General features: G+C 49.5%; 1 protein-coding gene across 3 annotated transcripts in view; it reads left to right on the forward strand.

Moving 5' to 3' along the window:
- Positions 1-26549, forward strand: part of Cacna1c (calcium voltage-gated channel subunit alpha1 C) — a 608098-nt gene that overhangs the window by 394833 nt on the left and 186716 nt on the right. For all 3 annotated transcript variants that reach the window (XM_032905806.1, XM_032905803.1, XM_032905804.1), the window contains exon 4: positions 24869-25008. In XM_032905806.1, the coding sequence (XP_032761697.1) occupies positions 24869-25008 (140 nt within the window). The remainder of the gene's footprint in view (positions 1-24868; positions 25009-26549) is intronic.

Below are 26549 nucleotides of genomic sequence, written 5' to 3' on the forward strand. Positions count from 1 at the left end.
ATGTCCATATGCACATCACATGGGCATGTTTATTAGCTGATTAGTGTGGTGCTGAGGCTGTTCTACAGAATGTTGGGCATGAAGCCCAAGGCAAGGGCGTAGCTCAAGCCATTCAGACGGGAACAAAATGGAATTTCCTTCAGGAGCCACCCTCCTTGTACCCGGTACTTGGTACCTGTCAGTCCTACCTAGCACTTTCTTAAGACAGACTTCCTTCAAAACCCGACCAATCACTGTTGCTGACCTTGGCCCCCACACCTCCAGTGAAAGTGCTTAAATATCCGTGTCTAGGCCAGACTAGTCCCTGACTGCCGTTACCGTCCCGTACTGTGCTTTAAAATGACACCCTCCTCCCTGGAACAGGACTTCACACTCTGGTTCCCCAGGAGGTCAGCACCAATGGCCTCTTCCAGCCTCTTGCAGCAAGGAGCCCTGAGTGTCCATGCCCCTGTCTTTGTGGTATGTACTATGGCCGTGCGATAGTCCCTCAGATGAGAAGGGGAAGCTGGGGGTACTGTCGACCAGAGACATGCAAGGCACCCTCCCTCCTGGGAGTCTAATTTAGGTACAGATCACTTCTCCTTGTGAGAGCCCTTGAGAAGGGAGTGGTGTCAATGCCTAGGACTCCAGGAATTGACTAGAAAGTTATTTTGAGCAGACTTGTCACTACACCCTGCCTTCACTGTAAATGGTCACCTTTCCTGCTTGCAACAGAGAATTCCTGACGGGAGCTTTGTCTGGCATACCCATACCTGGGAGGGCTAACCCGGGGCAGGCTGGGAGGGCTACCCTGGGGCAGGCTGACTTGCAGATGAGGCTTCAGTGGTCCTGTCCTCCTGGACTTGCAGGCAGGGAGGAAATAGATGTTGATGTTGCTATTACTTTCACCATTGCTACACTACAGAGCTGCCTCTCTCCTGGTATGTCATCCCACCATCTTCCTGAAACACTGAGCCCTGACGTGAAGGCAGCTTTGCTGGGATGAGATGTGCTCCTTGATTTGGGAGCCTCCCAAAGTATTGTGTGTGGCTGCTGCCCGATCCTGACCCTGACGTCTTTCCCAATCTCAAATGGTGCAAAGACAACGTATGCTAATTCGGTTACTTCCAGGAAAAGGGAGCTCCATGATTCAGTTTTGCAGTTAGGTGGAAGTGACTCACACTTCAGAGTAAGGTGCTCTGAGAACTCAACCAAGGCGGGGCCAGCAGAAGGCCAGGGAACCCCAGAAAACACCCCGTGCCCATGTCAGCTTTTCCCTATTAGACCAGGAGGAAGAAAGAGTTGAGTACTGAGGTTGAGAGGGAAGGATTATGGGAAGGGAAGAAAACAACTTCCCGGAGACAAGACCATCCCAGAAGGGCACAGGATCCCTCCCCAAAGTAAATTGATCCACAAGGAGATGCCATGAGCGAAGTTACCTTGGCCTTCAGGGAGCTGATGCCCTGAGCACTGGCCAACTGGGTAGCAGGGTGGTGGAGATTTATCCACCCGGTGCTGTGAATTAGCTTCCTGGTTGGGCTCTCCCCCTGCTTATCCCAGAGGGAATATGCTAAGTACCCAGCTCCATCCACTGGAAAGGAACTTAGCAAAGGGATTCTCTGCCTCCTGAGCCCTGGTGGAAGCAGGTCTACAAACACAGCGAATGTAGCATAGGGTTTTATATTTTATTTTATGTTTTATCTTTGCCCTGGACAAAGGTGAGGGTTGAGGTCGCACATATGATAGGTTAGGAAGTGCAAGCCAGTAGCCTGCCGACCTATATTGTGGTTCTCTAAAGAAACAGAACTGAGAGTGTGAATATGTGCGTATCATATCTGTCTGTCCATTGATCCACAGATGGATAAATAGATAGATGGAGGAGTTTATTAGATTGACTCACAATGTAATAGAGGCTGAGATTCTGTAGTTGGTCAGTCCATGAAGGCTGGGCGTCTCAGCAGTGTGAAACCGGAGGCCTGGAGGATCTCTGGAGAGCCATGGGGCATCAGCTCCAGAATCAGCAAACAGGTCTGATCCTGCTGAGGCAATGCAGGAGCAACGGGAAGATGGACTTGCCTGGGAGAGTGGGGCCAGCAGGCACCAAGCAGAGTTAGAAGGAAACTCACATCCTTTTATCTGGGCCACCAGCAGAAGGTGCTACCCAGATTAGGGTGGGGTCTCTTTGCTTCAAATAATGTGATCAAGAGAAATCACTCGCAGGTGTGCCCAGCAGCTTGGGTTTTAGTCGTTTGCAGATGTGGTAAAGTCAACGATTGAGATTAGCGGTCACACCACCCATCCCATGGTCCTTCCTCTCATTCCAAGCCTACCAGGAATCCCCGTCCCTGTCAATGAGACTCTTTAGAGCACAAACAGGGACCACATAAGCCTGGGATTTTCCAAGACTCTCCAAGTGCCACATACTCTGCCTCTGCTTGTGTATTTCAATGTGGAGGCTCAAAGCATATTCCTTCCGCTTAGTAGGAACCCACGTTGTAGAGTGGTCCTCTAGTAACAATGGTGGCAGAGGAGGGTGAGAGTGAGATTCTCAAAGGTATTCCATGTCTCTTTTCTGAAGAGATGCCAATGTCACCTCCTTTGGAGAGAAGCAGCCAGTTAGCCAGTTAGACAGGGGCTGCATCACTGACGTCCTAGCGGATGCCAGTGCCCGAGCTTACCTGTGCAGGGCTCTCTCCCTGACCGTCTGTGTTTCCCACAGGCTCCAGCTGGGCCTGCATTCAGAAGAGGAAAGGCTAAAGAGCCGCAAAGGGGTCTGAGCTGAGAGCTCTACAATCACACTTGCCTCCTCTCTCCCAAGAGGGCTCCTCTGCCCTCCTCCTGTGGAATCTCCCCCCCCCACTCAGTTACCACTGTTAATTTGTGTTAGAGATGGGCCAAGGGAGTCAGTCTATCCTGTCCTTTGCCCCAGCTATGATGATAGAGGTGGGTCAGGATGGTAGGAAGTCTGATTGTTGACCTTTAGAGCTGGTGTCCTGATGAAAGGCCACTAATCCTTGCTGAGCTGTGCTCTGCCTGATGGTGGGCCCTTTTTCTCATACAGTAGTTGGCTGTCTCAGTCCTGAGCCAGGTAACCTGGACCAAGGTGCCTATGTCCCTTTAAGTATGTCCTCTGAGTGAAGAAGAGGATTGAAATTTGTCCTGCTCACAGGGGCTCTGTAAGCAGATTTCTGAAACGTTCTTAAGTACTTTGAGATCTTGGATCATGGCTTACTTACAGGCAGACATACTTGTTGGGCATCAGATGGCTGCCAGGGAGCTGGGAGAACAGCTGGTATAGAGGTCTGGCCTGGGTTCTAATCCTGCTTTGCTCTCACTTCTTCCAGTGACTTAACCTCTCTGAGTCTAGGTTCCCTCTCTGGAGAACACCTATTTTCTATAAAAAGCTGTGAGGATTAGACAATGCTCCACAGTTGATGTTCTTTGTATAGGTCTTGATCTCCCTTGTCGAGCTGCCCTGTTTTTGACTCCTTCATGAACTGAGCTTCCTACAGTCGGATCTTGTGGATATGATTTTAAATGGCCATAGAATTCAGGTGGCCAACAGAGTTGACTTCCACATTGGCAGTAAGACTTACGGCTGGAAAGTATCAGTGGGCTATCAAAGACTTGTCATTAATGCAGTTCTCATAGCCTCAATAGAGTAAGAAAACTTAAAGCTAACCCAAAGGCATGCTGTAATTGAGTTTCTATGCTAATTCGTATTGCAGCTGTTTTTACCAAATCATCTGCCCTGTTCTCCCAACAGTTAGATAACATCTGAAAACGCTGTTTTATTGGTGAGAAAACAGAAGGGCAAAGAAAAAGGCAAGCAGAGAGGCATGTGCAGTAGTAGCCTGGCCTAGGGGCACAGACCTGAGATCCAAGCTGTAATAGATGCTAAGGCAGGAGACTTGCAAGTTCTAGGCCTGCCTGGGAAACAGACTCTTTCAAGGTGAAAATTGGAGGCGGACACTAGGAGAGAGCTCAGTAGTGGAGCTCTTGCCTAGTGCACACACTCCTCGGTACTGTGTACAATAACTAAAGGAAATCAAAGCAGACTTAGAAGAACCGTATCTCAGTGTACAAACCTTTGATGTGTGAGGTCACGAGTCTTGTCCCAGTGACAAAAGTAAATGAGAGAAAAATAAAAACACATAAGAATCTTGGTTAGAATTTTCTATCCTTGCCATCTCAGCCTGTTAGTTTTGTCTCTGTGTTTCAAGGAACCAGTGTTGGTGGAATCTTAAGGAGTCTGAGGTTCAGACAGAGCTGACATACGGGGTCAGCAGCATCTCCTAGTCGGGGTGTTGAGCACTGGACGGAAGTCAGGATTATGGGTTTCAGGCCCTTCTTTCAATCTCATTTTGGGTGGGTCATTGAACCCCCACCCCTGTCTGACACGGACCAGGTTACTGCTAAGTCTCTTTCAATATCATGATTCTAATTGAATCTTGCACCTTAGTGGGGCTATGCTAGGTGACACCTGAGCTTCCCATCCCCCACCGTCCCCCACACACACACTCACTCCGGAATTGTGGGAGCTTGTGATATGTTCTAAGAAGCCCTCTTGGCCACAAAGTGGACGTATACATCGGGACAGATGCCACCCGGTATTTACATAACTCACTTTATAGTTTACAGAGCACTTTAATGGGTGTAGCCATAGTCACGTGACTCCGGCTTTTTGTTATTTTTATTTTGCAGCTAAAAGTTAAAGCTAAGGAAGATTAAACTATAGAACTTAGCCAGATGCTGGAACTGCCCATGCTTGTCCTGGTGTTGATGATCTGTGTGGTTGGAACAACTTAGTGTCATGTTGCAGTGACTGATTTTCCTCGTCCCTGGGGATGGGAATGACATACTTACTTGCCTCGGGCTTTGGTGCTTGTCTGACGTTCTAGAGTATTCACGTAGGGGTCAGGGATCAGGGGTCAGGGGCCAGGGGCCAATGACTGATGGTTAGTTTTCTCTTGTCAAATTGCCACAACCTTCAATCACCTGAAAAAATCTTTTTAAAAATTAATCCATACATGTATGTGTGAGCCTCCATGAGTCTCTGTGCTCTCTGTGTGTGCAGGAAGCCAGAGACACCAGAAGAGGGTGTTATATCACTTGGAACCGGAATTACCGGTGGTCGTGGGAACCAAAGCCAGGTCCTCAGGGAGGCTAATGGGGCTCATAGTTCTCTCGTGAGGCTTAAATGAAGTGATTCAGAAATGTTCTGGAGACAGCGGTTGAGCCATAGGATGAGTTGATGGAGATGGTAGAGGTGGTCATGGTGGCAGGGAAATATGATAATTGTTAGACCCAACGGGGAGTCAGCTTCCTGTGACTCTTCTTAGACACTGTGTCACGAGACTTCCGTACCTTGTCTGAAAAGGTCTGGGTTGACAAGACACAAGCAGCCAGTCCTGTGGGAGAGACAAAAACTATTTAAGGATGTCCTTCCTCATCTGTTCTTGCTAGGGCCTTGTGCTGAGCAGAACCTCTTATTAAGGTTTTACTGCTATGAAAAGACACCATGGCCATGGAAACTCTTATAAAGGAAAACATTTAATTGGGGCTGGCTTATAGGTTCAGAGGTTTAGTCCGTTATCATCGTGGTGGGAAGCAGGGCATCGTGCAGCTAGACATGGTGCTGGAGAGGGAGCTGAGAGTTCTACATATTGATCCTTAGGCAACAGGAGGAGACTGTGTATCACACTGGGCATCGCTTGAGCATAGGAGACCTCAGAGCCTGCCCCGACAGTGACACACTTCCTCCAACAAAGCCATACCTACTAATGGTGCTACTTCCCAGGGACCAAGCATTCAAGCACATGAGTCTATGGGGGGCCATACATACTCAAATCACCACGACCTCTGACACTGAGTCAAATGACCCTTTTCTCCTTTTAACAGTGAGCTCGATATTTCATTATAGTGCTAGAAAGCTGTCAGTTGGAATGCTAAAACTTCTCCCTCACTCTTGGTTATTCTGGTAGCATCAGCAGCAAAGTGCTCATGCCCCGTACTTGGGGGCTATAGTTGGGTGACTGGATCAAGCTCATACTTGCCTTGTTCCTTTCTCTCTTTCCTTCTCTCAGATGCCACCAAATAAAATGCCCGTGTTCCTCCGGTGACTCTTGCTCACTTCAAGGTCCAGTAGTAGTCAGAAGTGTCCCCCAGTCCCTCAGTAGCCAGGGTTCACTCACTGCAGTGGCGCAGGCTAATGCCACCGTAGTAAGCATCTCTATCGTCGAAGTCTGCTCAAATTAGAGGCAAATTTTACAAGAAATAGCTCAATTAGCTGAGTTCTTAGGGACTGGCTGCCCATCCATCACTGACAAAGGGTAAATATGAGATGGCCAAAGAAACAAAAGGAATAGTTGGGAGAAAGGAAAGGCTAAAGGGGTCAAGAGGATGGGAAAAGAGCCGTGGAAGGGAAGAGAAAGTAAAGCTATGCAGACACAAGAGCAGCGTTGTCTTTATGGGGAATGAGACGGACTCTTCCACATTTACGGCTTGTCTAAGAGGTCAAAGGACTGGGAGAAGCAAAGCCGTGTGACACTTCACAGAAAGACTCATCTGTGGATGGGGCAAGTCTCAGGTCATGCTGAGAGCAGAGCTCAGAGAGTATCTAGCATTGTCTCGTGGAGTTCCTAAGCTGTGGGCCCCTCAGCTTGCCTACCTCTTCTGCTGGCTTGACATCCGAGGAAAAGAGGCAACTTCATTGTCCTTGAAAAACAAAGCTGGCAGAGGCCATGGTTTGGGGGTACAAAGACAGGGGGCGGGGAGAGCATTCACCTTGGCCGTATGGTAAGCTGGTAGCCCTCTGCTGGTACTGTAGCCACTCTGTACCTCAAGAGAATGCAGGGCCCCTGACCTGGATAACTGAGTAAGGAGAGAGCTCCAGCTAGGGGCAAGCTTCAGAGCTCCCCTGAAATAGGCAGGCCTAGAGTCATCAGACTGATAGAAACCACAGCACCGGAGCAACACACACACACACACACACACACACACACACACACACACAAAAGCATACATGCATGCACACAGGAACACACACACATACACACACGCACACATGCACACTCAAGCCCATAGGAAAACCTGCTCAGATAAGGGTGGTGCCTGGGTAGGGACAGAGCTCAGGATGCAGGAGGGAGGGAGAACCAGTAAAACACCTCACCCTGTCTTATTGTAGTCCACAAAAGAAAAGTAAGGTCAGAGGTGAGACCAGCGGGGAGCCTCTCCCTTTTCCCTCTACAGAGAAACCTCAGCAGCCTGACTTCCTCAGGCCTGCTTTAAATGCCTCCCTCTTGCTGGGCATTGGCTCAACTCTCCTCATTTGCAATGCTAAGCTTCCTATCTGTCCTTCCCCTCAAAGCTCTGTAGTTGACTTGAAAGACCTTCATGAAGACAGAAAGCTGGAAGCCCGCATTAGCCAAGGCCAGCGTCCAGGACAAATGGAAGGTCACAGGAATAAAAGAGGGAAGCTTCCAGAGGGTTCAAGAAATCCCTAACAGATTTGAGAAACCAAATTTTGCAAGTGAAGTTTTATGCTTCTCTCAATTCTCTGGGGTATTCACAAGGGTTGGTGCTGGGGCATGAGTAGTGAGTAGGGTGCTTAGATTTTAGTCTTTTAACCACCATAAGCTAGGCTTATCTGAGAAAAGATACCCCTCTTTTAAAGATTCGTTTATATTTATTTTATGTGTGTGGATGTTTTGCCTGCATGTGTGTCTGTGTAGCACATGTGCCCAGTGCCTGAGGAAACCAGAAGAAGGAGTCAGATTCCCTGGGACTGGAGTTATAGATGGTTGCCAGCTGCCATGGGGGTGCCAGGAACCGAACTGAGATTCTCTCCAAGAACAGCGAGTGCTTTTAACTACTGAGTCATTTGTCCAGTCCCAAGAGTCTTTTTTTTCTTAATCATTACACGTAGGTGTATAGGTATGAGTGTAAATGAGTGTGTGTGCATCAGCTGTGTACAGGAACCCACAGAAGCCAGAAGAGGGTATCAGTTTCCCTGGAACTGAAGTTACAGGTGGGTGTGAGCTACCACAAACTGCTGGACCCCAAACTCAGGTCCTCTGCAAGAGCAGTAAGCACTTCTAACCACCGAGACATCTCTCCAGCCCACAGCGAAGAGCCTCGGAGGGAAACATCTGGGTCAGGTTGGCTTGTGGTGACCGTCTCGATTGTTGATTGATGTAGGAAGACCCAGCCCGGGTCTACTGTACAGATGTCTAGGCTGTGGGTCCTGAACTGTAAAACAGGGGAAAGCTGGATGAGAACGAGTGGGTAGTTTGCTACTGTTGATGGCGGATGTGATGTGGCTTCTTCCTTAAGTTTCTGCCCTGACTTCTCTGAGTCCTGGACTCTAACCTGGAATGCTAACCCAGGGAAATCTTTTCCTCCGCTATGTTGCTGTCTGCCTGGATGCTTTATCATAACGACAGAGAGGAAACTGAATCAGTGACCATCCCCCAGGTGTTCCGGCTCTTTGTGGCGAGTCCTAGATGTGAGTGCAGACCTGGTGTAAAGCTCTGAAGGAAGCAGAGTGGAGCCCAGAAACAGACCGGACACTGGGGAGAAGCGACCCAGGGCTTGTGCTCAGGTCTCTGTGGGGTTGCCAGGACTCGCGAGTAAGAAAACATATAGCAATCCCATGCAGTGGAGTCCGAACGAAAGACGAGACTTTGCCCTTGAAAGACTGCAATCTGAGAAGGCACCGTCGAATGAACCATGTGAAGCGGACGCTATCCTTCGTAGATGAACAGCAAGACATACCACAAGGCGCTCAGCGTGCAACCGAAAGCCAAGGAAGCGATCTGGAATGTTGAACCTTATCCATTCCTAGAATGGATAAAGTCTCAGGATAGAAACAGATACTATAAGCCTGAGGCTGGGGTGAGGATAGTTTAGGTCAAGTGTTAGACACTGGAAGCCCAACTTCTGTTTCAAAGGCAAGGTATAGAAGAAATATGCAAATTATGGCTAGAAAAAAATGGTGTCCTCTCCTCTTACATGTATAGTGGGTTTAAACAACTCTCTATTTAGCTAGTGTGTCTTATAGGTTGGTGGTTGGGATTGGACTCAACTGTGCAGTTTGTGATCCTAGTGTAGAGGTCATCGGTCATATGTCTGCTGTGAACTGGTAGGATGCTGGGGCTGGCCCAGGCTAGACTGGTTGCTTGTGTCATTGTTTCTAGTAGTCTGGATGAAGCTTGTTCCTACAGAGAAACACTCCAGAGCCCTGACAGCCCCAGGCTTAGATGTTGTATCCTGTAGCTTCTGCAGTGTTCTCTTGGCCAAACAACAAGTGATGGAACCATCTCAGCTTAAAGAAGCGAGGGAATGAGTATTAACTCTTGATGAAAATCAGTATGTAGCCCAGGCTGACCTTGAACCCATAATCCTCCTGCTCCCCGCCTGCAGAGTCCTGGTATTAAAGGTGTGCACCACAAGAACTCAGCTTGCACTGCAGCTGTTTTGACAGCCTCCATCATTGGTCGGATCGGATGTCAAAGGTCACCTTCACAGAGGGGATGCAGGAAGCAGACACTGAGCCGGAGAGCTTGGCCATCGCTGGCCTGTGCCGTTTGCAGAGAAGGTTCCTTGATGTTTAGTGGGAGTGCAGTGTGGACATGTGCGATGGTGACAGGGACAGTTAGTAGAGGTGGTGAGTGTCTTTATTCTAGGATTATGGCTGGTGATCGTCTCTTTAACCATTTCCACTTGGCAAAATAATGAATTGGCAACCCTGAGGAAGCTGCATGGGGCAGAAGCGGAGCTTAATCCGGAAGGGATCAGAGGGCCAGCAAAATACTCATTCTCGGCTACATGAGAAGAGCAAGTCCTAAGGTGAGACCCACTGGGTCAGCAAACATCCCCTGAAGGGACAAGCCTGAGGTTAGCAGGCTGGCAGAAACCTCAGGCCCAGAGCAGGGCGTTGTCTCACATACAAACAGACGCCACACAAACGGACACACAGCTACCCCTTCCCATGCCTCTCTGACGTTGCAGGACTACTGTGTATGTTATAGAGAAGCTGAAGAAAGGCACAGGGCGTTTAAGTGCAGTGTGGAGAAGGTGCGATCACAACCTTGAAGTAAAGCGTTCATACCCAACAGCAGTATGGTATACACAATGTCATTCCTAAGTACCGGAAGGACAGCCTCGGAATGGGGCATCCTTCTTTCTTCCCTAGGGTGTTTGCCACAGGATTTTCTTAATAAGAAATTTACTGCTGTAAATTTTAAAGTAAACCCATCAGTCAGCTGTGACATCCACATTTGGGTGAACTTCCCTTCCGAACCTCGCGTTTGTCACCTTCCTGTCTGTCCTGTCCACCTGTCCTGTCCACCGCTCAGTTCCTACTTCTCCTCCTCCAGGGAGCCACTGCCCGCTTAAGCCACCGGGACATCGACATCCTATCTAGTTTGTCCCTTCTCCTTTCTTCTGTTCTCTCTTTCTGTGTTGTGTGTGTGTGTGTGTGTGTGTTCATGTGTGTCTGGACCTGTACCACACCTGTGTGACACGGTGTGCAAAGCAAGCAGAGGCCAAAGGAAAACCTCTCTGTCTGTTCTTGCTCCCATCCTGTTCCGGACAGGGTTTCTGGGGGCCGTGTGAAGAACTCAAGCCCATTGCTCACCCTTAGGCACCACATCCTGCTCCCCTGAGCCCAGCTTAGGTAGCAGGGGTCCCTGTCCTTCCTACCAAGACCTGGGATCTGAGCAGTGGCATTAGCCTGTCGGTTCAGGCTTCAGCGTTTGAACCAGGGGTGGGGCAGGCACAAACCCTCAGACAGCAACAAGTGGTGTTCCTACTTTGCCGTGGATCTGCTGTTGGGGTTCATCCTGAGTGAGTAGGACCAAGAATATTCCTACCTGGGAGGCACATTGTCTTTCCTGAGCTTCAGAAATTAGTTAGCTGGTCTGGAGTCCCTACCCTCACTTACTCATCCTTAGTCCAGTCCAGGGGAGCCAGAAAGGTGTGGGACCAATGCTGGACTGTCATGTACGTAAACACTGTTTGCTTCCCCTTTCTTGTCTTACATTCGAGCAGCCTCAGTCTGTCCTTCCGTCAGTGTTTGCTGCTTGTGTCTTCCTGGGTCTGCAGTGCTCACAGTGTACGGGTGTCCAAGTACAGAGCACCCCTTCTTGTGTGTTCTCTACGTCCCTCAACAGGAAGCTGGATCTCCAGAGCCTCATTGGCACAAGCCCCACCTCCCTACCCTTGCTGGCTTTTGGCCCCTTAGTCAGGATAGGCTCCATCTTGCTGCCCTTGCTGGCCGCTGGCCCACCTGATCCTCTTACCTGGAGGCTGCTCACTGCTGATTCCGTCCATCCATTGATTGCTTCAGCCCTTCACTGCCATCTTTTCCTCATACCCCACACATGGAGGCCAAGCTCTTCTGCTGTGGAGCGTTCTCCTGGGTGCCAAAGAGGGTCAGGGGCAGGGAATGCATATGGGAAGAAGAATACCGTGGCTGGAAGGAGCCATGGGGGATCCTTTACATTCTTCAAGCTGGGAGCTTGCCACTGGCTCCGATAGCCAAATCCCAAAAATTCTAGCTCAACAGATCTTGGATGGAGGCCCAGAACATGTCTAGGTGTCTAACAGAGCCAAGCTTAGGAGCTTCTGATAAATTAGCCTTTTCATTTCATGGATGAGAAAAATCAGGTCTGCAGAGGCCGGTGGCCTCCCCCAGGTCACCAGGTAGCATCAGTGAGACTAAAAGCAGAACCCAGGGTTCTAACTCCAGCACGGTGCTGTTACTGCTACAGCCTGGTGGTTGCCTTGCTGTTTTCCCAGAGGGAGTAAACGTCAGAGGCCATGTGGGATCCGGAAAGTCAGTGTGCTCGGCCGTGCTGTAAGGGTCGGTGCGGCACGGTCAGCCAGGCGGACCTGGCTTCTGATCCTGTGAAATGTGACTGTCAGTTTGCCTTCCAAGGGCTGAAGACATGTATGGAAAGATAGAGAACTGAGCCCCGGGCCTGGCGAGAAGCATGAACCAGGAGCTAGGAATCCCAGTTGACTGAGTCAGCTCCCCACTATGACAGTGGCCAAGGAAGCCATAGTTAACAACACCCGAGTGGCTGTCATACTGCTGTACAATGACGATCCTGTGACATGGGGACGGTAGGGATCTGTATCACTTGGCGCCTGGAGTTCCGTGTGTGGAGATTTCTCACCACTGAACTCCACCTCACCTGGGAAGGCAACACAAAGTTCACTTCCCCCTGCTAAGGTCCCTGAAGGAAGGAACCGTGAGTCACTTCTACTATACACTCCGTTTTAGGGCGTACCCCACCGTTTTCTGCTTTCTGTTTTATATCATCGTAATTGAACCCATTGGCAGGCAGGATGGGCCAATTTATACAGGGAAAAGGAGACACCCACAAAAAGCCAAAATCATCACTGTTTACAGCTCACAAGAAACATTTTTAAAATGAGATCTGTCTTCGGGCTAGCCTGGCAGATGTCTAGCCACTGACAGCTCCTCTGTGGAGGAGGCTGTGTGCAATGAGCCTGCTCTCCCAGGTATGCCTGCCCTCTGTAGGTCAATGGTCACTCTCCCACCCCTGGAACCCTGTAGCTGTCTCCCTAGTCCGTCCAGGACATCCAAACATTGGTTCACCTACTTATCTTCCTAAAGCAACTATCATCCTTCAGTCACAGACTGCTACCACTTCATCAGTGTGGTGTTCTCTCCGTCTCTGTCTGTCTCTCTCTGTCTCTCTGTTTCTCTCTCTTCACTGTAGTATCCTCCCCCCCTTTCCCCAAGACTGAGGCATAAGGCTTCCACCACTGACCTATAGCCTGAGCCCTTCACCCTGTGTCTTAAGTCCAGGTGCAACATCCTTAATATAAAATATGGACTCTGAGCTATTACCCCCCAGCCTGCTGTAACTTAAGCCTTTCTTCCTCCCTGGTGTTATTCTAGGTTGCAATAAGTACAAAATGCCAGTAGCTCATTGTTGCAACAGACACTGTCATCACCACCATTATGCTATTTTCACATATTCATATATTTTTCAACAAATATTTGTTCTACACTGAAAACTAAGGCAAAGACGTCCTGCCTTTTGTGTCTCCTGGGCAACCTTATTGCCCACATGTGCGTTTTACCATGCGACTAAGATTCAGCTATCTAACGTCAGACACCCGGTCCGGTCCACCCGCCTAGCAAGTCTAGCCCTTCTCCTGCCCTGCATGTCTGGTGTCTGCAGTGCTCACTGCAGGGCTGTTCACTGCATGCGTGAGAATTTGTCTACGTGACGCATGCCATCCAGCTCCCTATAGACTGTGAGGCCATAAGTGCTGAGGTAGCACCTTACATGCTTTAATTTCTTAATTGCTATATTTGTGAATATTTATGGGGTGTGATGAGATCATTGTGAACACGGCTATGAGGTATAATGATCAACTAGGTGGAATTAGCATTTTTACCTCCCCAAATGCTTTTACATGGATGAGTTAGGAGCCCTCGGTCTCTGCTCTTAGTGACTGTCCTGCGTGGTTAGAGACCACAGTCTCTGTGCTGTGCTATAAAGTGCCAGAATGAGTTGCTCACATATTATATGTTGGTGTCTATTTCCAGGCCACACTTCCTGCCTCCCACTCCCAGTCTCTAGTGATTATTCCGGTCTTTTCTGTAAGATCGACCCTCTGATCTTTATGTGTGAGTGAGGACCTACCATGCATACAGTTGTAGTACTTTCTGTCTATGTCTCTGGGGTGGAGGGTCCCCAGTCTGTGTTCCAAATATTGACAATGATGGAGCTCCTTGTTTAACTCACATAGTAGGGATAGAGAAGGGCTGCCTAAGAAGGAGGCCATCTTTCACTGTGCCTTTCAAGAGCTGAGAGCAATAGCCTGGGAGAGCATGGCACACTGTCTGCTGTGAGGAGTTTAGGCATGAGAAGAAGGCCAGGACTGGGGCGCTAACCTTGGCGACTCTGCCTTTCAGCCCCCACGTTGGAGAGTTGTGCCTGTTCCTGCTCTACACAAAAGCATTGTGGGGACAGAGGATGCTCCGATGTAGCTCTGACCCTCAGAGTACCCAGTTCCTAGAGTGAGCCACGAGCTACACTCCGAAAACTTGTCACACAGGCTGTAGAACCAGATAGTAATATACCAAATGACCAGACAGACAGACAGACTGGCTAAAGGCTGTTATGAGCAGAGGAGAAGGAGGTCACTAGGTCTGTTGAAGGCACAACAGTCCTCTCCTAGGAGATGGATACAGTTGGTCCCCTAGGGTAGTGAGACCCTCACAAGCCAGGGCCCCTGATATTCCTCCCTCAAAAAGTCCTTCATCCTCTGAAGGTAAGAAAAATACTCAGACGAGGCAGGGGAGCCCCAGGTCTGTGTCCCCACATTCTTCATCCCTGGGTGTCTGATGATGAGATAGTACAGGGCATTGCAGCTCACCCTGGCTGCTTCAAGGTGTGAATTTCTGCCCCCTGCAGTGTGTCCTTCACAGCCAGTCACCTGCTGCAGTGGGAGCTGAACTTGGAGTCCTACAGGGTGCCCTCTGAAGGCAGTCTGGACTGGTTCTGGGAGACCTAGTCAGACCGTGATCTGAGACTCTCCTCATACCAGGCTTGTGCACTCTTGCTTTTCTCTGGTGTGTGAGAATGAGCCGAATTTTAATGTGATGTGGACCATATAGGATAGAGTTGGAAAATACAGGTCCAGAACAGCATCCTGTGAGGAGAGGGTCTCAGTAAAGGATTCCCAAACTAGGGCAGCATCAGTATTAACTCACCTCTTAGCAACTTTTATTAGACTTGAGGTCTTCCCACCGGTGTTTCTGTCACTCTCAGCACACCATGTCTGCCTTCCGCCTGTACTGTCAGGGTCTTAATTGTCTTTCATACAAACATGGAAGTGGCAGCCTGAGAGCCTTTCTTTTTGAGGTATCAATCATAAAACTTCCCTTCCCAACACATTTGTTAGGCTGGGTCAAATACCACAGTGGGTAGTGACAAGGGATTCCGTGTGAAATGAAACCAGTCCTTGGGTTGTAGCTAACCGTAACCCACACAAGGTGGTGGGAAGAGAACGTGGGCTTGGTAAAATAGCCAGTGGTGACTTCTTCAGTCCTATGTCCAAATGCCATCCACGGGGCATGAGTGTCCTAGGCTAGAGGGCTCTGAGTGTCACAGGCTTGCTTACATTGCTGGATGTCACACAGAAGCCAGTCATTTCATGTATCACCAGCAGAACCCCAGAAACATTCTCATTCTGACAGACATGCTTGAGCCCTAGGGTAGCAAAGGAGGCGAGTGGTGGCACTGAGCTAGACCTCAGGAGGAGAAGGAAGCTGTGAATGAAGGAGGATGGAGGACTGGGGAAGGGGGGTTCTCATAACTATCCTGGTTGGTTTGGGTGTCCTGAGCTTCTAGCTTGGCTGGACCAATGAGTGGTCATCAAGGATGAGGCCAGGCTGTGGGAAGTCCTGAAGCCACACTCTGAAAGGGTGAAAGGGTGGCGGTGGTGGTAGTCATGGCAGAGATCACATGAGGTTGTGTGGCAGTGGTGGTGTGAAGACGGAGATATGGGAGATAAGGCATCCTGATAGTGCTGCTGTGATGGTGGGGGTGTGATATTAAAGAGGAAAAGGAGGAGGAGGAAAGCACTTGCCCTTCCTTTTCCACACAAACCATAAGACTCAGCAAACAGATGGGAAAGTACTTACTGCGTGAGGTCGAGTTCTGTCCAGTGAGTTCTCACTGTGGTAATGATCGTGTAGCTATCAAACATCCTAAAAACGTGGGACCTCCACTCCTCAGACCCTCCTCGATCCCGTCATCCATAGCAAGGGGCAGTGGGTTTCCAGAGATGCAGCAAAATGCAGAGCTATGGGTTGGGAGTGTGAAACCAGAATGGAAGCTGTTCCTGTGGATCAAAGAAGACGCACGTGAGGGTTCAGACTCCAAGGAGCTTAGCAAACAGAGCACAGGGGGATTTTGGTTTTGATAATACAAAGCAGATATGGGTCCTCATGCCCCTTGCTTTTGTTGCAATACAGACAATGGAAAGAGGACCAGGAGTGTGCCACCCCTTAGGCGGGTGGATAGCTGATGTTGTGTGACCAAAGAGACAGTGTTCCTGACCTCTGCCCTCAGCAGAGGCCCTAAGGACAAAGGAAGGGCCAAGGCCCCAGAGAGGACACTCAGAGTCATTAGAACAGAGATGGTGGGTCCCCTCGGCAAAAGTGTGTTTTTCATTTTCTGTGCGCTAGCTACCATGCGTGCAGGTGTGCAAGAGCACAATTGCCACTCAACATGACAGCTCTGGTTTCTCGTTGTCGAGGTGACCCCAGGCCTGTCTGATCATTCCCATTTCACTAGCAAAGAAGCGGGACCTGAAACAACTTCGGTAGCTTGTGGTTTGATTCCAGGGCCAATTCCCTTCTAACCCTTTTGCCTTTTGTGTGAAGACCCCTCTGAGCCATCGGTGACAAAGACACTTGCTTCTGCCCTGTAGACGCTGTGTACCTGCAGGGCAGAAGAACACAGACGTCACATGCGCCATAAAGTACACTGTGATGGTGCTGTGTGTAAAGTGTGCTGCAGGCCCAGAGTGGGCTTCCTCTACCTTCTGAGGCAAAACATTGAGCTAGACCGCAGGATGAGACGGGAACTGCGGATGAAGGAGGAGGGTGGAAGAGCGGGAAACGGAGAGTTCACCACTCGCCCATCTGGTTTGGCTGTTCTGGGCTTAGGGTTTGGCTGGATCAATGAGTGGTAGTCAAGGATGTAGCCAGATTATGATGAATCTTGGAATCACACTCTGAAAGCTGAGATCACTTGGAGGACACGAGGGAGCTACTGAAGGCTTCCGAGCAGTGAAATTGCCTAGATAGTCATAAACCAAGCAGCAAGCTACTTTACTATTCAAATAGTCAGTGACTGGGCCCACAATGGAGGTAGCAATGGCGTGGGCAGAGAATGGGCCTGTGCCTGGTGAGGTGTTGGTTACCTCAATGAAAGGAGGTAGGTAGTAGAAAGCTAAAGCCTCTGGCTGCCTACTCCCCATCACTGGAAAATTACCCACCAACCCACAGTCACTAAACCAATGCCTGGTATCCCCAGGTTATCCAGCCGTGATTGGCGAATTTTATTGTCTGTTGTCTATTATCAGATTATGTTGCCCTGAAGAAAATATCATCTCTTTTTCACCTCTAAGAGGAAAGGATTGTGGCAGACTCCTATGAGATCAGTGGCCCAGGGTGGGGAGGTTCAGTGTGGGACAGGTGACTGCCTGGGTGACTTTTACTCTTCCTTTTGTCTCCTAGACAGAGGCAGCAGTGTGCAGAGACTGATGGTTTGAATGCTAGGCACCGAGCAGGAATGGAGGAGCCAACCTCCTGACAGGGATTTTACACTTAGGAAACCATGGGCTCACTGAGAACACAGGCCCAAAGTAGGGTGGAGCTGAGAGTCGGTGAGCAGGTCTAGTACCCCACATTCTGATCTGAGCCCCTGTGCTTCCTTCCTGTTATCCCTTGGCACTGAAGCAAGATGGGTCCTTAGGGAGGGAGATGTACAGGAGGGAAATGGGTAAATCACTTCAACTTTGCATAACAGCAGCACAGAGAAGCAGACTGTAGGATGTGGGGGAGTGTGTAACTACTATAATGCCAGTGGAACAGGCTTACTGTTCTACTCATCCAACTGCACTTGCTGCTTGCCCTCAATAAATATTTTTTGAGGCTACTCTTGGGACATTGTTTTTTGTTTGTTCTGGTTTGGCTTTGGTTTTTGGTTCTTCTTATTCCTTTGTCTTCTACAATAATGTCATGAGAAGGCCAAACTGTTAGAGATACCACACACTTGATGAAGGAAGCAGCCGTAGAAGACTTGCCTGCACGTTTCCCCACTTCCGTTCTTTGGAACGTGGACTCCCCACCCACATCCAGGCAGGCCCCTAATCCAGAATCTGAGCAATCCGCCCCTGTCCACGTGGAACTCACCCAGGTTTAACTTTTTTTTTTTTTTTTTTTTTTTGGAGCTGGGGACCGAACCCAGGGCCTTGCGCTTCTTAGGTAAGCGCTCTACCACTGAGCTAAATCCCCAGCCCCTAGGTTTAACTCTTAACCTTGGGACTCTCCATGAGCGGCTGGGAAGCACTCAGAGTCCAGAAGAATGTTTCTTTTCCACTTTCAGTGACAAAAAGATACAGCGTCAGCCTCGCCATTCTGACTGTCTGCAGTTGTCTGACTCAGTGGCATTGGGTGCCAAGAGTCATCGTTGCCTCAAGCCGAAACTCTGCAACCATTAAACATTGGCCCATCTTTCCACCCCTCGGCCCCTGGTGCTTTGTCTCGCTTTCTGTCTCTCTGAATTCCCCAGTGTAGCTATTCTACACAACTAGGGCCACACAATATTTGCTCTCTTGCGATTGGCTCCTCAGACTTTGAGTGATTATCCTTGTTGGAGCATTCATTCCTTTTCACAGCCGGATGATATTCCATCCTGTGCACTTTCCATAGTCTTTATCCCTTGCTCTATGGATAGGAGAAAAGATGCTTCTTGCTGCACTTCAGGCACCAGTGGAGACCCCGTAGAGTCCTGCTACCCGCCTCACCAACCTCACTTAGGGGTGACCCTTTATCTATGAATGGACATAGTAACTCAGGGCTTCTTTAAGCCTGCACTGGAGCTCATGATCTGGACCAGATACCCTCCCAGATGGGCCCTTCTCATCTGTCCAGAGAACAGTGGCCGTGTAGACCTTCATTCTTATGGTTTCATATCTTCCACAAGCCCATCGCTGTCCTAAGAAGGCAGCCGTACGGCCTGAGGCAGAGTGGACCTCAGGAAAGAAATGTGACACAGAAGGAATGCACGAGAGATCAACTGCATAGCATGGCGCTAAGGATCCTCTCCTTGGTCTCTCGGCTGGAGAATAGACGGAAGTCTGTGCCTAGAGGTGTGGTTGAATGGTGCTGAAGTTACACAGCGATCTGGAATATGGCATGTTGTGTACAGTGAGGTCAGTGTGCTCACTGTGTACCGTGTATTGCAATGAAACTGTACCTGAGCTCATCCATTCTGCTTGGGGCAACTTGTTGGCAGCCCTGATAAATCTTACATACGTTTACCTCGGCACCCATAGGCTCTCTGGGTATGAGTTCTTAACTTTAGGTGGTAGTGTCTAGATCCTCCTAGTTCTCTCAGTGTGCTATATAAACACACACACAGGCCTAGCCCGTCTGTTCCTCCATGGCTGTCTCCATCCTAGAAGACCTACCCTGACATGGCTTCTGAGCATGGATGTGTTCTCTAACACATGAAGAGCAATGCTTCACTAACAGTGGGTATCTTCCACTCCCTGGTATTCAACTCAGACCAGATCTGAGGTTCCATCCTCACGCACTACAGAAGTTTGGAGAGACTAGAGGTGGGGACCCAAGCTATAAGAAAAGGCATAAAGCAGCAATCCTCTTCTGATTGCACCTAGGCGACACCAACATATCAAGTGGATAAGAGTCTTCCAGACTGGCCAATGAAAGGGAGGCCCTTGTAGTATTCTACACACACTCTCTATTAACATCCTATCAGACTGGCCCCCTGCACTCCATTTCCCTTAGTCAGGCCCATTGGGGTCTAGTGTTTAGCTAGCATAGCCCTGCCAACATATAAGAGTCCTACTGTCTCAGGCCTTCCCTGCCCTGTCTCTGTGCTTTCTACAGCCTGGGGCCGAGCACAGCCATTTGTATTTGCTTCGAGTCTTGACCTAAGATAAAACAGATTCAGACAAGTTAAGTGACTTGGCTAAAGACTTGAGCCACTCAGTGCCAGAATCAAAGTGATTGGTTGGTGGTTACCATTGAAACATCACTGACCGTGTATACCTTGGGAACCTACCATGAACTTGAATGGTGGTTGAGTTACATAAATGAAGGATAAACAGAAAATGGGGAAGTCCATACATATCCATGTGAAGGCCGTCTATAGGTGTTTGGAAGAATGTCATGTTCTTTCCACTCAGTTCTTCTGAACATTTAAGACTTGAGTGCAACCATCAGCCTCCAGTTGTCAGCAGACGAGCTAGCACATGGCCCAAGAGAGAAGAAAGCAGGGCGAGAATTGAAAGAGGATGGGGGATGTGGTATTGGGCTGCAAGAGAAAGTGAGAGGAAGAAGGCAGCCATTACCCTGCACTCAGGCAGGGAGGACCCACTGCTGTCAGAGGAACTGACAGGATACCCAGGAAGCCCAGAGAAGCTGCTTCGGGTGTTAGCAGCTCCAACAGCCCATCCTTTAGTCTCTGCTGCAGGTGTCCATTCCCCCTCCACCCAGAACAGTACAAGCAAGGGTATTAGTTTACTCAAGTTGACTTCTGACATTTCTCAAGTCCCAGGATCACAGAAAGGGACAGGTCACATGTCAGACTTATAACATGTCCCCAGGGAGCTGCGTGCTGCTCAGAATCCAGACATACACACAGCCCCTTGGTGTCAGAACTGAGGTGTTGGCTTGGGAAGGCTGTGAAGGACTGTGTGCACACAGGACCCAGAGGCGTCGGAGAGCCCTTTGATGAACTTGATTTCTACCCACCTCCTGGGAGCCCTTAGATGTTTCGGTGGCAGTTCAGCCTATGCTCCGAAAGGATCAGCAACCTGACTTCAAAGTTTGATCAACACCTAATCTCATGGGCTGGGCCACAACAGGGGTCCCAGCCTTGTTTTTGAAAAGCATCTAGCTGTCCCTTCTTTAGATTCTTGTTCAGACTGCCTTGTATTGGTTCCCAGACCCTCTGCATATTGTAATGAGCTCATAAGTGAAACCATCGCAGCTGGATGAAGGCCGCCTCTCAAGCAGACACTTGCTCAGTTCCGAGCCCTGAGCACCTCAGTGAATAGCTTTCCTGACTCCACAGAGCTTTTGCACTTTCACTATCCATTATGGTTTTGTGACTTCTCTACCTCGAGAAATGGGAAGCGGAGGGCAGAGTTAAGACAGGAAAACACCTAGCCCTAGCGTTACGTCCTCTTTCGTGACCTGTGTCCTTTAGCTGCATTCCGGCCTTCCTCCTCACCTAACGTCCTCCTTATTTGCCCTCCTTCTAAACGTTACACAACTCCCACACTCGTAGCTGTTTACCTCAGTGTGCAGCCCTGGGTGGTCTGAAATGCCCTATGTAGACCAGACTGGCTTAGAACTCAGAGATTCACCTGCCCCGCCTCCCAAGTGCTGGGATTAAAGGTATAGGCTCCTTTTAGCTCTATCTCATATCTTTGGACCACTTACCACGAGGGGTCTGAACCCACTCTTTGACAATAAATGGGACAAGTGAGAAATGTTTCTTTGGTTCCCAGAAGGCAATGTGAACTGAACAGAGCTTTGGAAAACTTCAGAAAACTCGGGTTTCCATCCATGGGTTTGTCTTGTTTCTCCTTGGCCTTAGTCTCTTTTCATTGTCACGGGGAGGCTAATTAGACCATCTCCAAGCCACTCCATGACTTCAAGCACGCTCCTGTCACTTCTGCCACAATGTGCACATGCTTCTATCTTCCTTACTGGGTTGTCTTACCCTCCAGAGTCCCTCTCCCTAGTCTGTGACCTCTATGGGAAGCCTCACTGAGTCCTGCCTGTCAACTGAATTCTGCACCAGGCCCCACCTCCACAGGTCTCATCAGACTCTCCATCCCAGTCCTGTAAGTCAGAAGTTTCCACATGGAACCCTCCTCACTGTAGCCCCTGATGTCCAGGTACATCTGCAGCCCGCCCTAACTGTATAGCTTCTGCCACCCTTTATGGGTCTGTTCTTAACACACTGGATTAGAGCTGTTGGAATTTTCTCCTGGGTTCTATCTTCTCCCTACCCCCTTCAGTTTCTCTCCTCCTGGAGTGGCTGGCCTCCAAGCCACACCCTGTGTTCCCACTCCCCAACCATCTTTATCCTTACAGAGTTAGTTCAAAGCCCTACTTGAGGAAGTTCTTCCACAGCCGGCTGAGCTTGCCTGCAGCACCTCTCACTGCTGTATGGCACTATCTGTGCACCCATAGCCCCTGCGCTGTTGTACCAAACCATGGAGAGCAGTTTCAGAGCACCCCCATCTCCACCCCAAGCCCCGAAAGATCTCCAGCATCCAGCAGTGTGCACAAGCATCTTTGTCTGCATGAAGGTTTGATTCAGTCGCGTGGCATGGAACAAAGAACAGGCCTTATTGGGACAATGTAGGCCGATGCTCAGTAAGAGAAGGCAGAGCTCCCCTCCGCCCATCTCACAGAGCAGAGTGGTACCTCACACCCAGCATGCGGGAACCCGCAGTGTGGACCTGCACTACAGGGGAGGGCCTGCCTCCCTATGATGCTCTTTGATGCCAAGAAAACAGCCTGTGCGTATGGAACTAAACAGAGTTCTTGGCCTCAGGTAGCCTGGATCAGGGTGCCAGCTGTTTGTTAAAGCCATCTAGGAATTCAGGCTTCCCAGAATAGAAGGCCCAGCATCTTTGGGACATTGAAGAGCTCCTTGGGGTGGAGTCAACTCTGAACCTGGGTGCTGTCTTCCAGCAAGTTTATTGTCTAAACAGTTGAGAAGAGACTCTAGGGTCTTGTAATTCATTGGATGGTATTGTGGTTGTGAATGGCTGAGTGAAATGAAGGAAATGACAAAGTGGATGGATATATGGATGGATGGATGGATGGATGGATGGATATATGGATGGATGGATGGATAATGACTATGGATGGATGGATGGATAATGACTATGGATGGAGGGATATGAGGGTAATTGAAGGGATGAATGGGCAGAAAGGTTCATGCATATATAATAGTTGAGTGTGTGAGTGGGCATGCCAATGAAAACATAAACGCAATGAGAATTTTCATGAACATATGAAAACATGGAGCCCGGCGGTACCTACCCAGCTTGAACTTGCTCCCTTTAGCTTTCTTCTTGCCACTCCTCCAACTGAGGCAGATTCTGGGAAGATTTCAGGGGTACGGATAGGAATGGAGTTGTTATCTGGTGCTAGACTACCCTGGGGTAGCATGGAGATGGACTGAGTGGCCACAGCTGCTTCTCCGCCATCCCCAGGCTGCATAGTAGCATCGTCTGTAACCTGCCTTCCCTTCAGTGTGCAGAGCTCTGTGCTAACCCAGTACCGTTGTTCTGACGATGTTGACACCACCATGGAGGGTAGAGTGACCCTACTCACTAGAACAAGGCAGTAGTCACATCCGCAGGCCAATGCTCTAGTGCTGAATAAAATAAGCAGAGAGTGACGAACTGAGGCCCTGATCAAACCTGACCCTTTCGCCCCCTCCCCATTATCACCGTCTGCTCAAGAGCTTCAGCAGCATGTGACTTGGTAGTTCTTAGACTTTGAGGTGTCCGAGACACCCCTAGAATTGTGTACATCACATATCTCTGGATACTACAGCCAGGTGCCCTGCTGTAGCAGGTCTGAGAGGGGCCGAGAATCTGTCATTTTTAACGTTGAAGCCTCGAATTGTTTTGCCCAGGACTACTCATGGTGGGCTTGGTGCTCCCAAAATATCTAGGGATGGGAACAACAGCCAGGGGCACTGGACATTTGTTCTGGCAGTTTCCCACTTGAACACCCAAGCCCCAGGTTCAAATTACCCCACACAGAAGGCCAAGTGAGAGGTGGCCAGCCATCATGGGCAGTGATCCTTCTTTGCTATGTGGCTTGTATGTGTGTGGACCCAGAGGTCTTCAGCGAACTCTCCTTAGTCTGGTAGAGGAGGGGGAAGTGGGTGTTAAGATTCGGAGCTGAGTGCCTCCTGGAGGCTATGAACTGGCCCAGGCTGCTTTCTGACCAGAGATAGACTGTCCCGGGTGATTTATGGCTCCAGGAAGAGGCAGCCTGCATACGTGCGTGCATATGTGCGTGTGTGCATGCGTGTGCATGTGGCTCCCGTAAGGGTGAGAAGAGGAGCGTGCGGGCGCCTGACCAGTCTCCACCAGGAGGTACCACCAAGACTACTCTAAGGCAGTGAGGGGAAACAGTGGTTAAGGAGGAAAGCAAATGGGCACCAGCGGCTCAGTCCGTGTGGTTAGAGTAAGAGCTGCACAACAAGCGCAAGTCGCTTTCCTAGGGGTTAGGGAGAAAAGGCAGCTCTGTCCCTTGAGTAAAAAGGCAAGCTTTAATTCAGCGCCTAGTACCTGCTCGACTTCTCCTAGGTTCCTTTGTCCTGCTCACTTAGTCTTTAGACAGACAGCTCCTTTCCCACAGATCTTGCTATTGACACCCCCTCCCCTTAGGGCAGTGTTTTGCTTTTATTTTAGATATCAACTGGTCCCCTCCCCAAACCCAGTCTGTGACCCTCAGGGCCTGTTAACAGAATCATGGCGGTATCGCTTGGGTTCGGCTCACCTGCTCCTCAGGACCCTCCACTGTCCTGGTGGTGTTCCCTGGAGATCAAGGCTACATGAGGTCTCATTTTGGAAGTCACAACAAAATGTTAGCTGGTTAAAGGAGACTTTGAAGGTGGAAGGAAGAATGTGAATCTTCGCATTACTTCAAATTACATTTCACAAGGGCATTTGAAAGCAACAGGCTCTTAGCTCTTCAAAGGCTGGAGCTCTGGCCTTGGGATCAGCTAATGGAGTTGATGAGTTAGTTAGCTCTCAGGCGTGTGCAGGCCTCTGCTACCTGTCCTCACCATTGCTGGCCACAGCATTGCATTCTGGGAAGTGTATCACTCGGCCATTTCAGCACCGAGCAAACACCGCAGAATACTTTTACAAGCAGTGATGTTACAGGTCATGGGCTTTGCGGGGACCACACAGTCTGTGACAGACTGAATTCTGGTGCTGAGTGACGCCGCCTGTGAACTCTGCTGCCTCTGAACCTCCCAAATCCCTGAACTTAATGATTTGTTTCTCTCTCTCTTCTATTTCTGTTTCCTAGGAACGGGTGGAGTATCTCTTCCTCATCATTTTTACCGTGGAAGCATTTTTAAAAGTGATTGCCTACGGACTACTCTTCCACCCCAACGCTTACCTCCGCAACGGTTGGAATTTACTAGATTTTATAATCGTGGTTGTAGGGTAAGTGCCAAAGTCTTTTCCTTTTCCTAACCTTATCACCCGTGCCTCTTTCCCTCTCTATTTCTAACTGAACTTGCCTTTCGGCACAAGGGAAGAATATTTGAAAAATTACTTTGAAGTCAGACATAAAATTATTAACGAAGGGTACCTCTTACTGTCCCTCCCATGTGTCAGTGTATGTGTGCATGTGCATGCATATTCACACATATACCCACGCGTGTATATACACGTGAACACAGCGAAGTGCGTATGAGTGTCTATACATATGCATGGGTGCATGCACCTCAGGTTGCCCAGTTGAGGGAAGGAACTGGGAGACTTTACATCTAGTCTGACCTAAACTGGAAACTGTTTTTCCCTTTTTGGGGTATGTGAGTTGGGCTTTGTGAATGTTAGGTAAAGCTTCTTTGAGCTGGGACCCTTATTCAAATCTTATCCCAAGGCACCCCAAGAAGTGTGTAGCTCAGAGTCTGGGGCATTCAGTCCTGGCCATGCTGTCTGGGCTGCCTCCGTCCCTGAGGATTTCCATGAAAATACTTGGAAAATTCTACCCTACTCATGACCTTGTGGCATGGCCCGACCTGGCTCTGAGCTTCTGCAAAATGAGGCCTCCAGCTTCACCTGGGCCTCGCTACTGGTCCTTGACACATGAGCCATTTAAGGAGCCTGTTGCTCAAGATGCAGAGTTTCCCTTGTCCATAGCTAGTTTCTCTGTCACAACTAATAAAATGCCCTCCTCTTGTTAGTGTCACATTCTACACGATGCTCCAGCCACGCCTTCTCTCTCCAGCTGACTCCCTCAAACACCATGACTCCAACAGCCCTTTTCTCCCTCCACCTTCTGTCTGTACCCTTTCCTCTGCGACTCACATAATTTTCACCTGCCAGTCGATTTAGGGCCACTGTCCGTCATCAAAACCACACTAGCACGGACCCTTGGCTGACTCATTCCCGCCTTTGTTTGACATGTTCACCTGGAGAAAAACGCCAACCCAGATCCCATCCAACTACGTGGAAATCTTGCTATCTCAGCACAGAGACATTCGTGAAGCTGAATCTAGTGCCTGCCAATGTCAAACTGGCCTTTGGTTATCCCCCACAAATCCTCCCTCATGTCCCGACTTCTGCTCCATTCGCCTCTTCACTTTCTGAGTTATTCTTCTGTAGCTTGACCATCCACTTCAAACTTCCTGTATTCCTCTCCCTTCAGATTTCCAGCTGGTACACCAGGTAAGACCTTCCCCAAGGGAAAATGTCTCCATACCACGTCTATGACCTTATAATGTGCCTCCCTGGTCTCTGAGAGAAAAGCTGGCACCAAGTAGGGCTTCTCCCCCCTCTCCACTAGAAGGTGTGTTAGCCTTCATTCCTCTGAGCTTTGCCCCATCCTCAGTGTGCTGCACAACCGCCTTCTGAAGGCTGTGCCTCCTCCCCATTCTGCGACACCACCAGCTTCAGCACTGACCCCCATCTCACACAAAACTCCCACGCCACGCCCACTTTTGCCAAAAGTTCCAAAGAGTTGCTGTATGCTAACCTTT

Source organism: Rattus rattus, chromosome 6, assembly GCF_011064425.1.
Source record: "Rattus rattus isolate New Zealand chromosome 6, Rrattus_CSIRO_v1, whole genome shotgun sequence".
In the NCBI taxonomy this organism is placed as follows: Eukaryota; Metazoa; Chordata; class Mammalia; order Rodentia; family Muridae; genus Rattus; species Rattus rattus.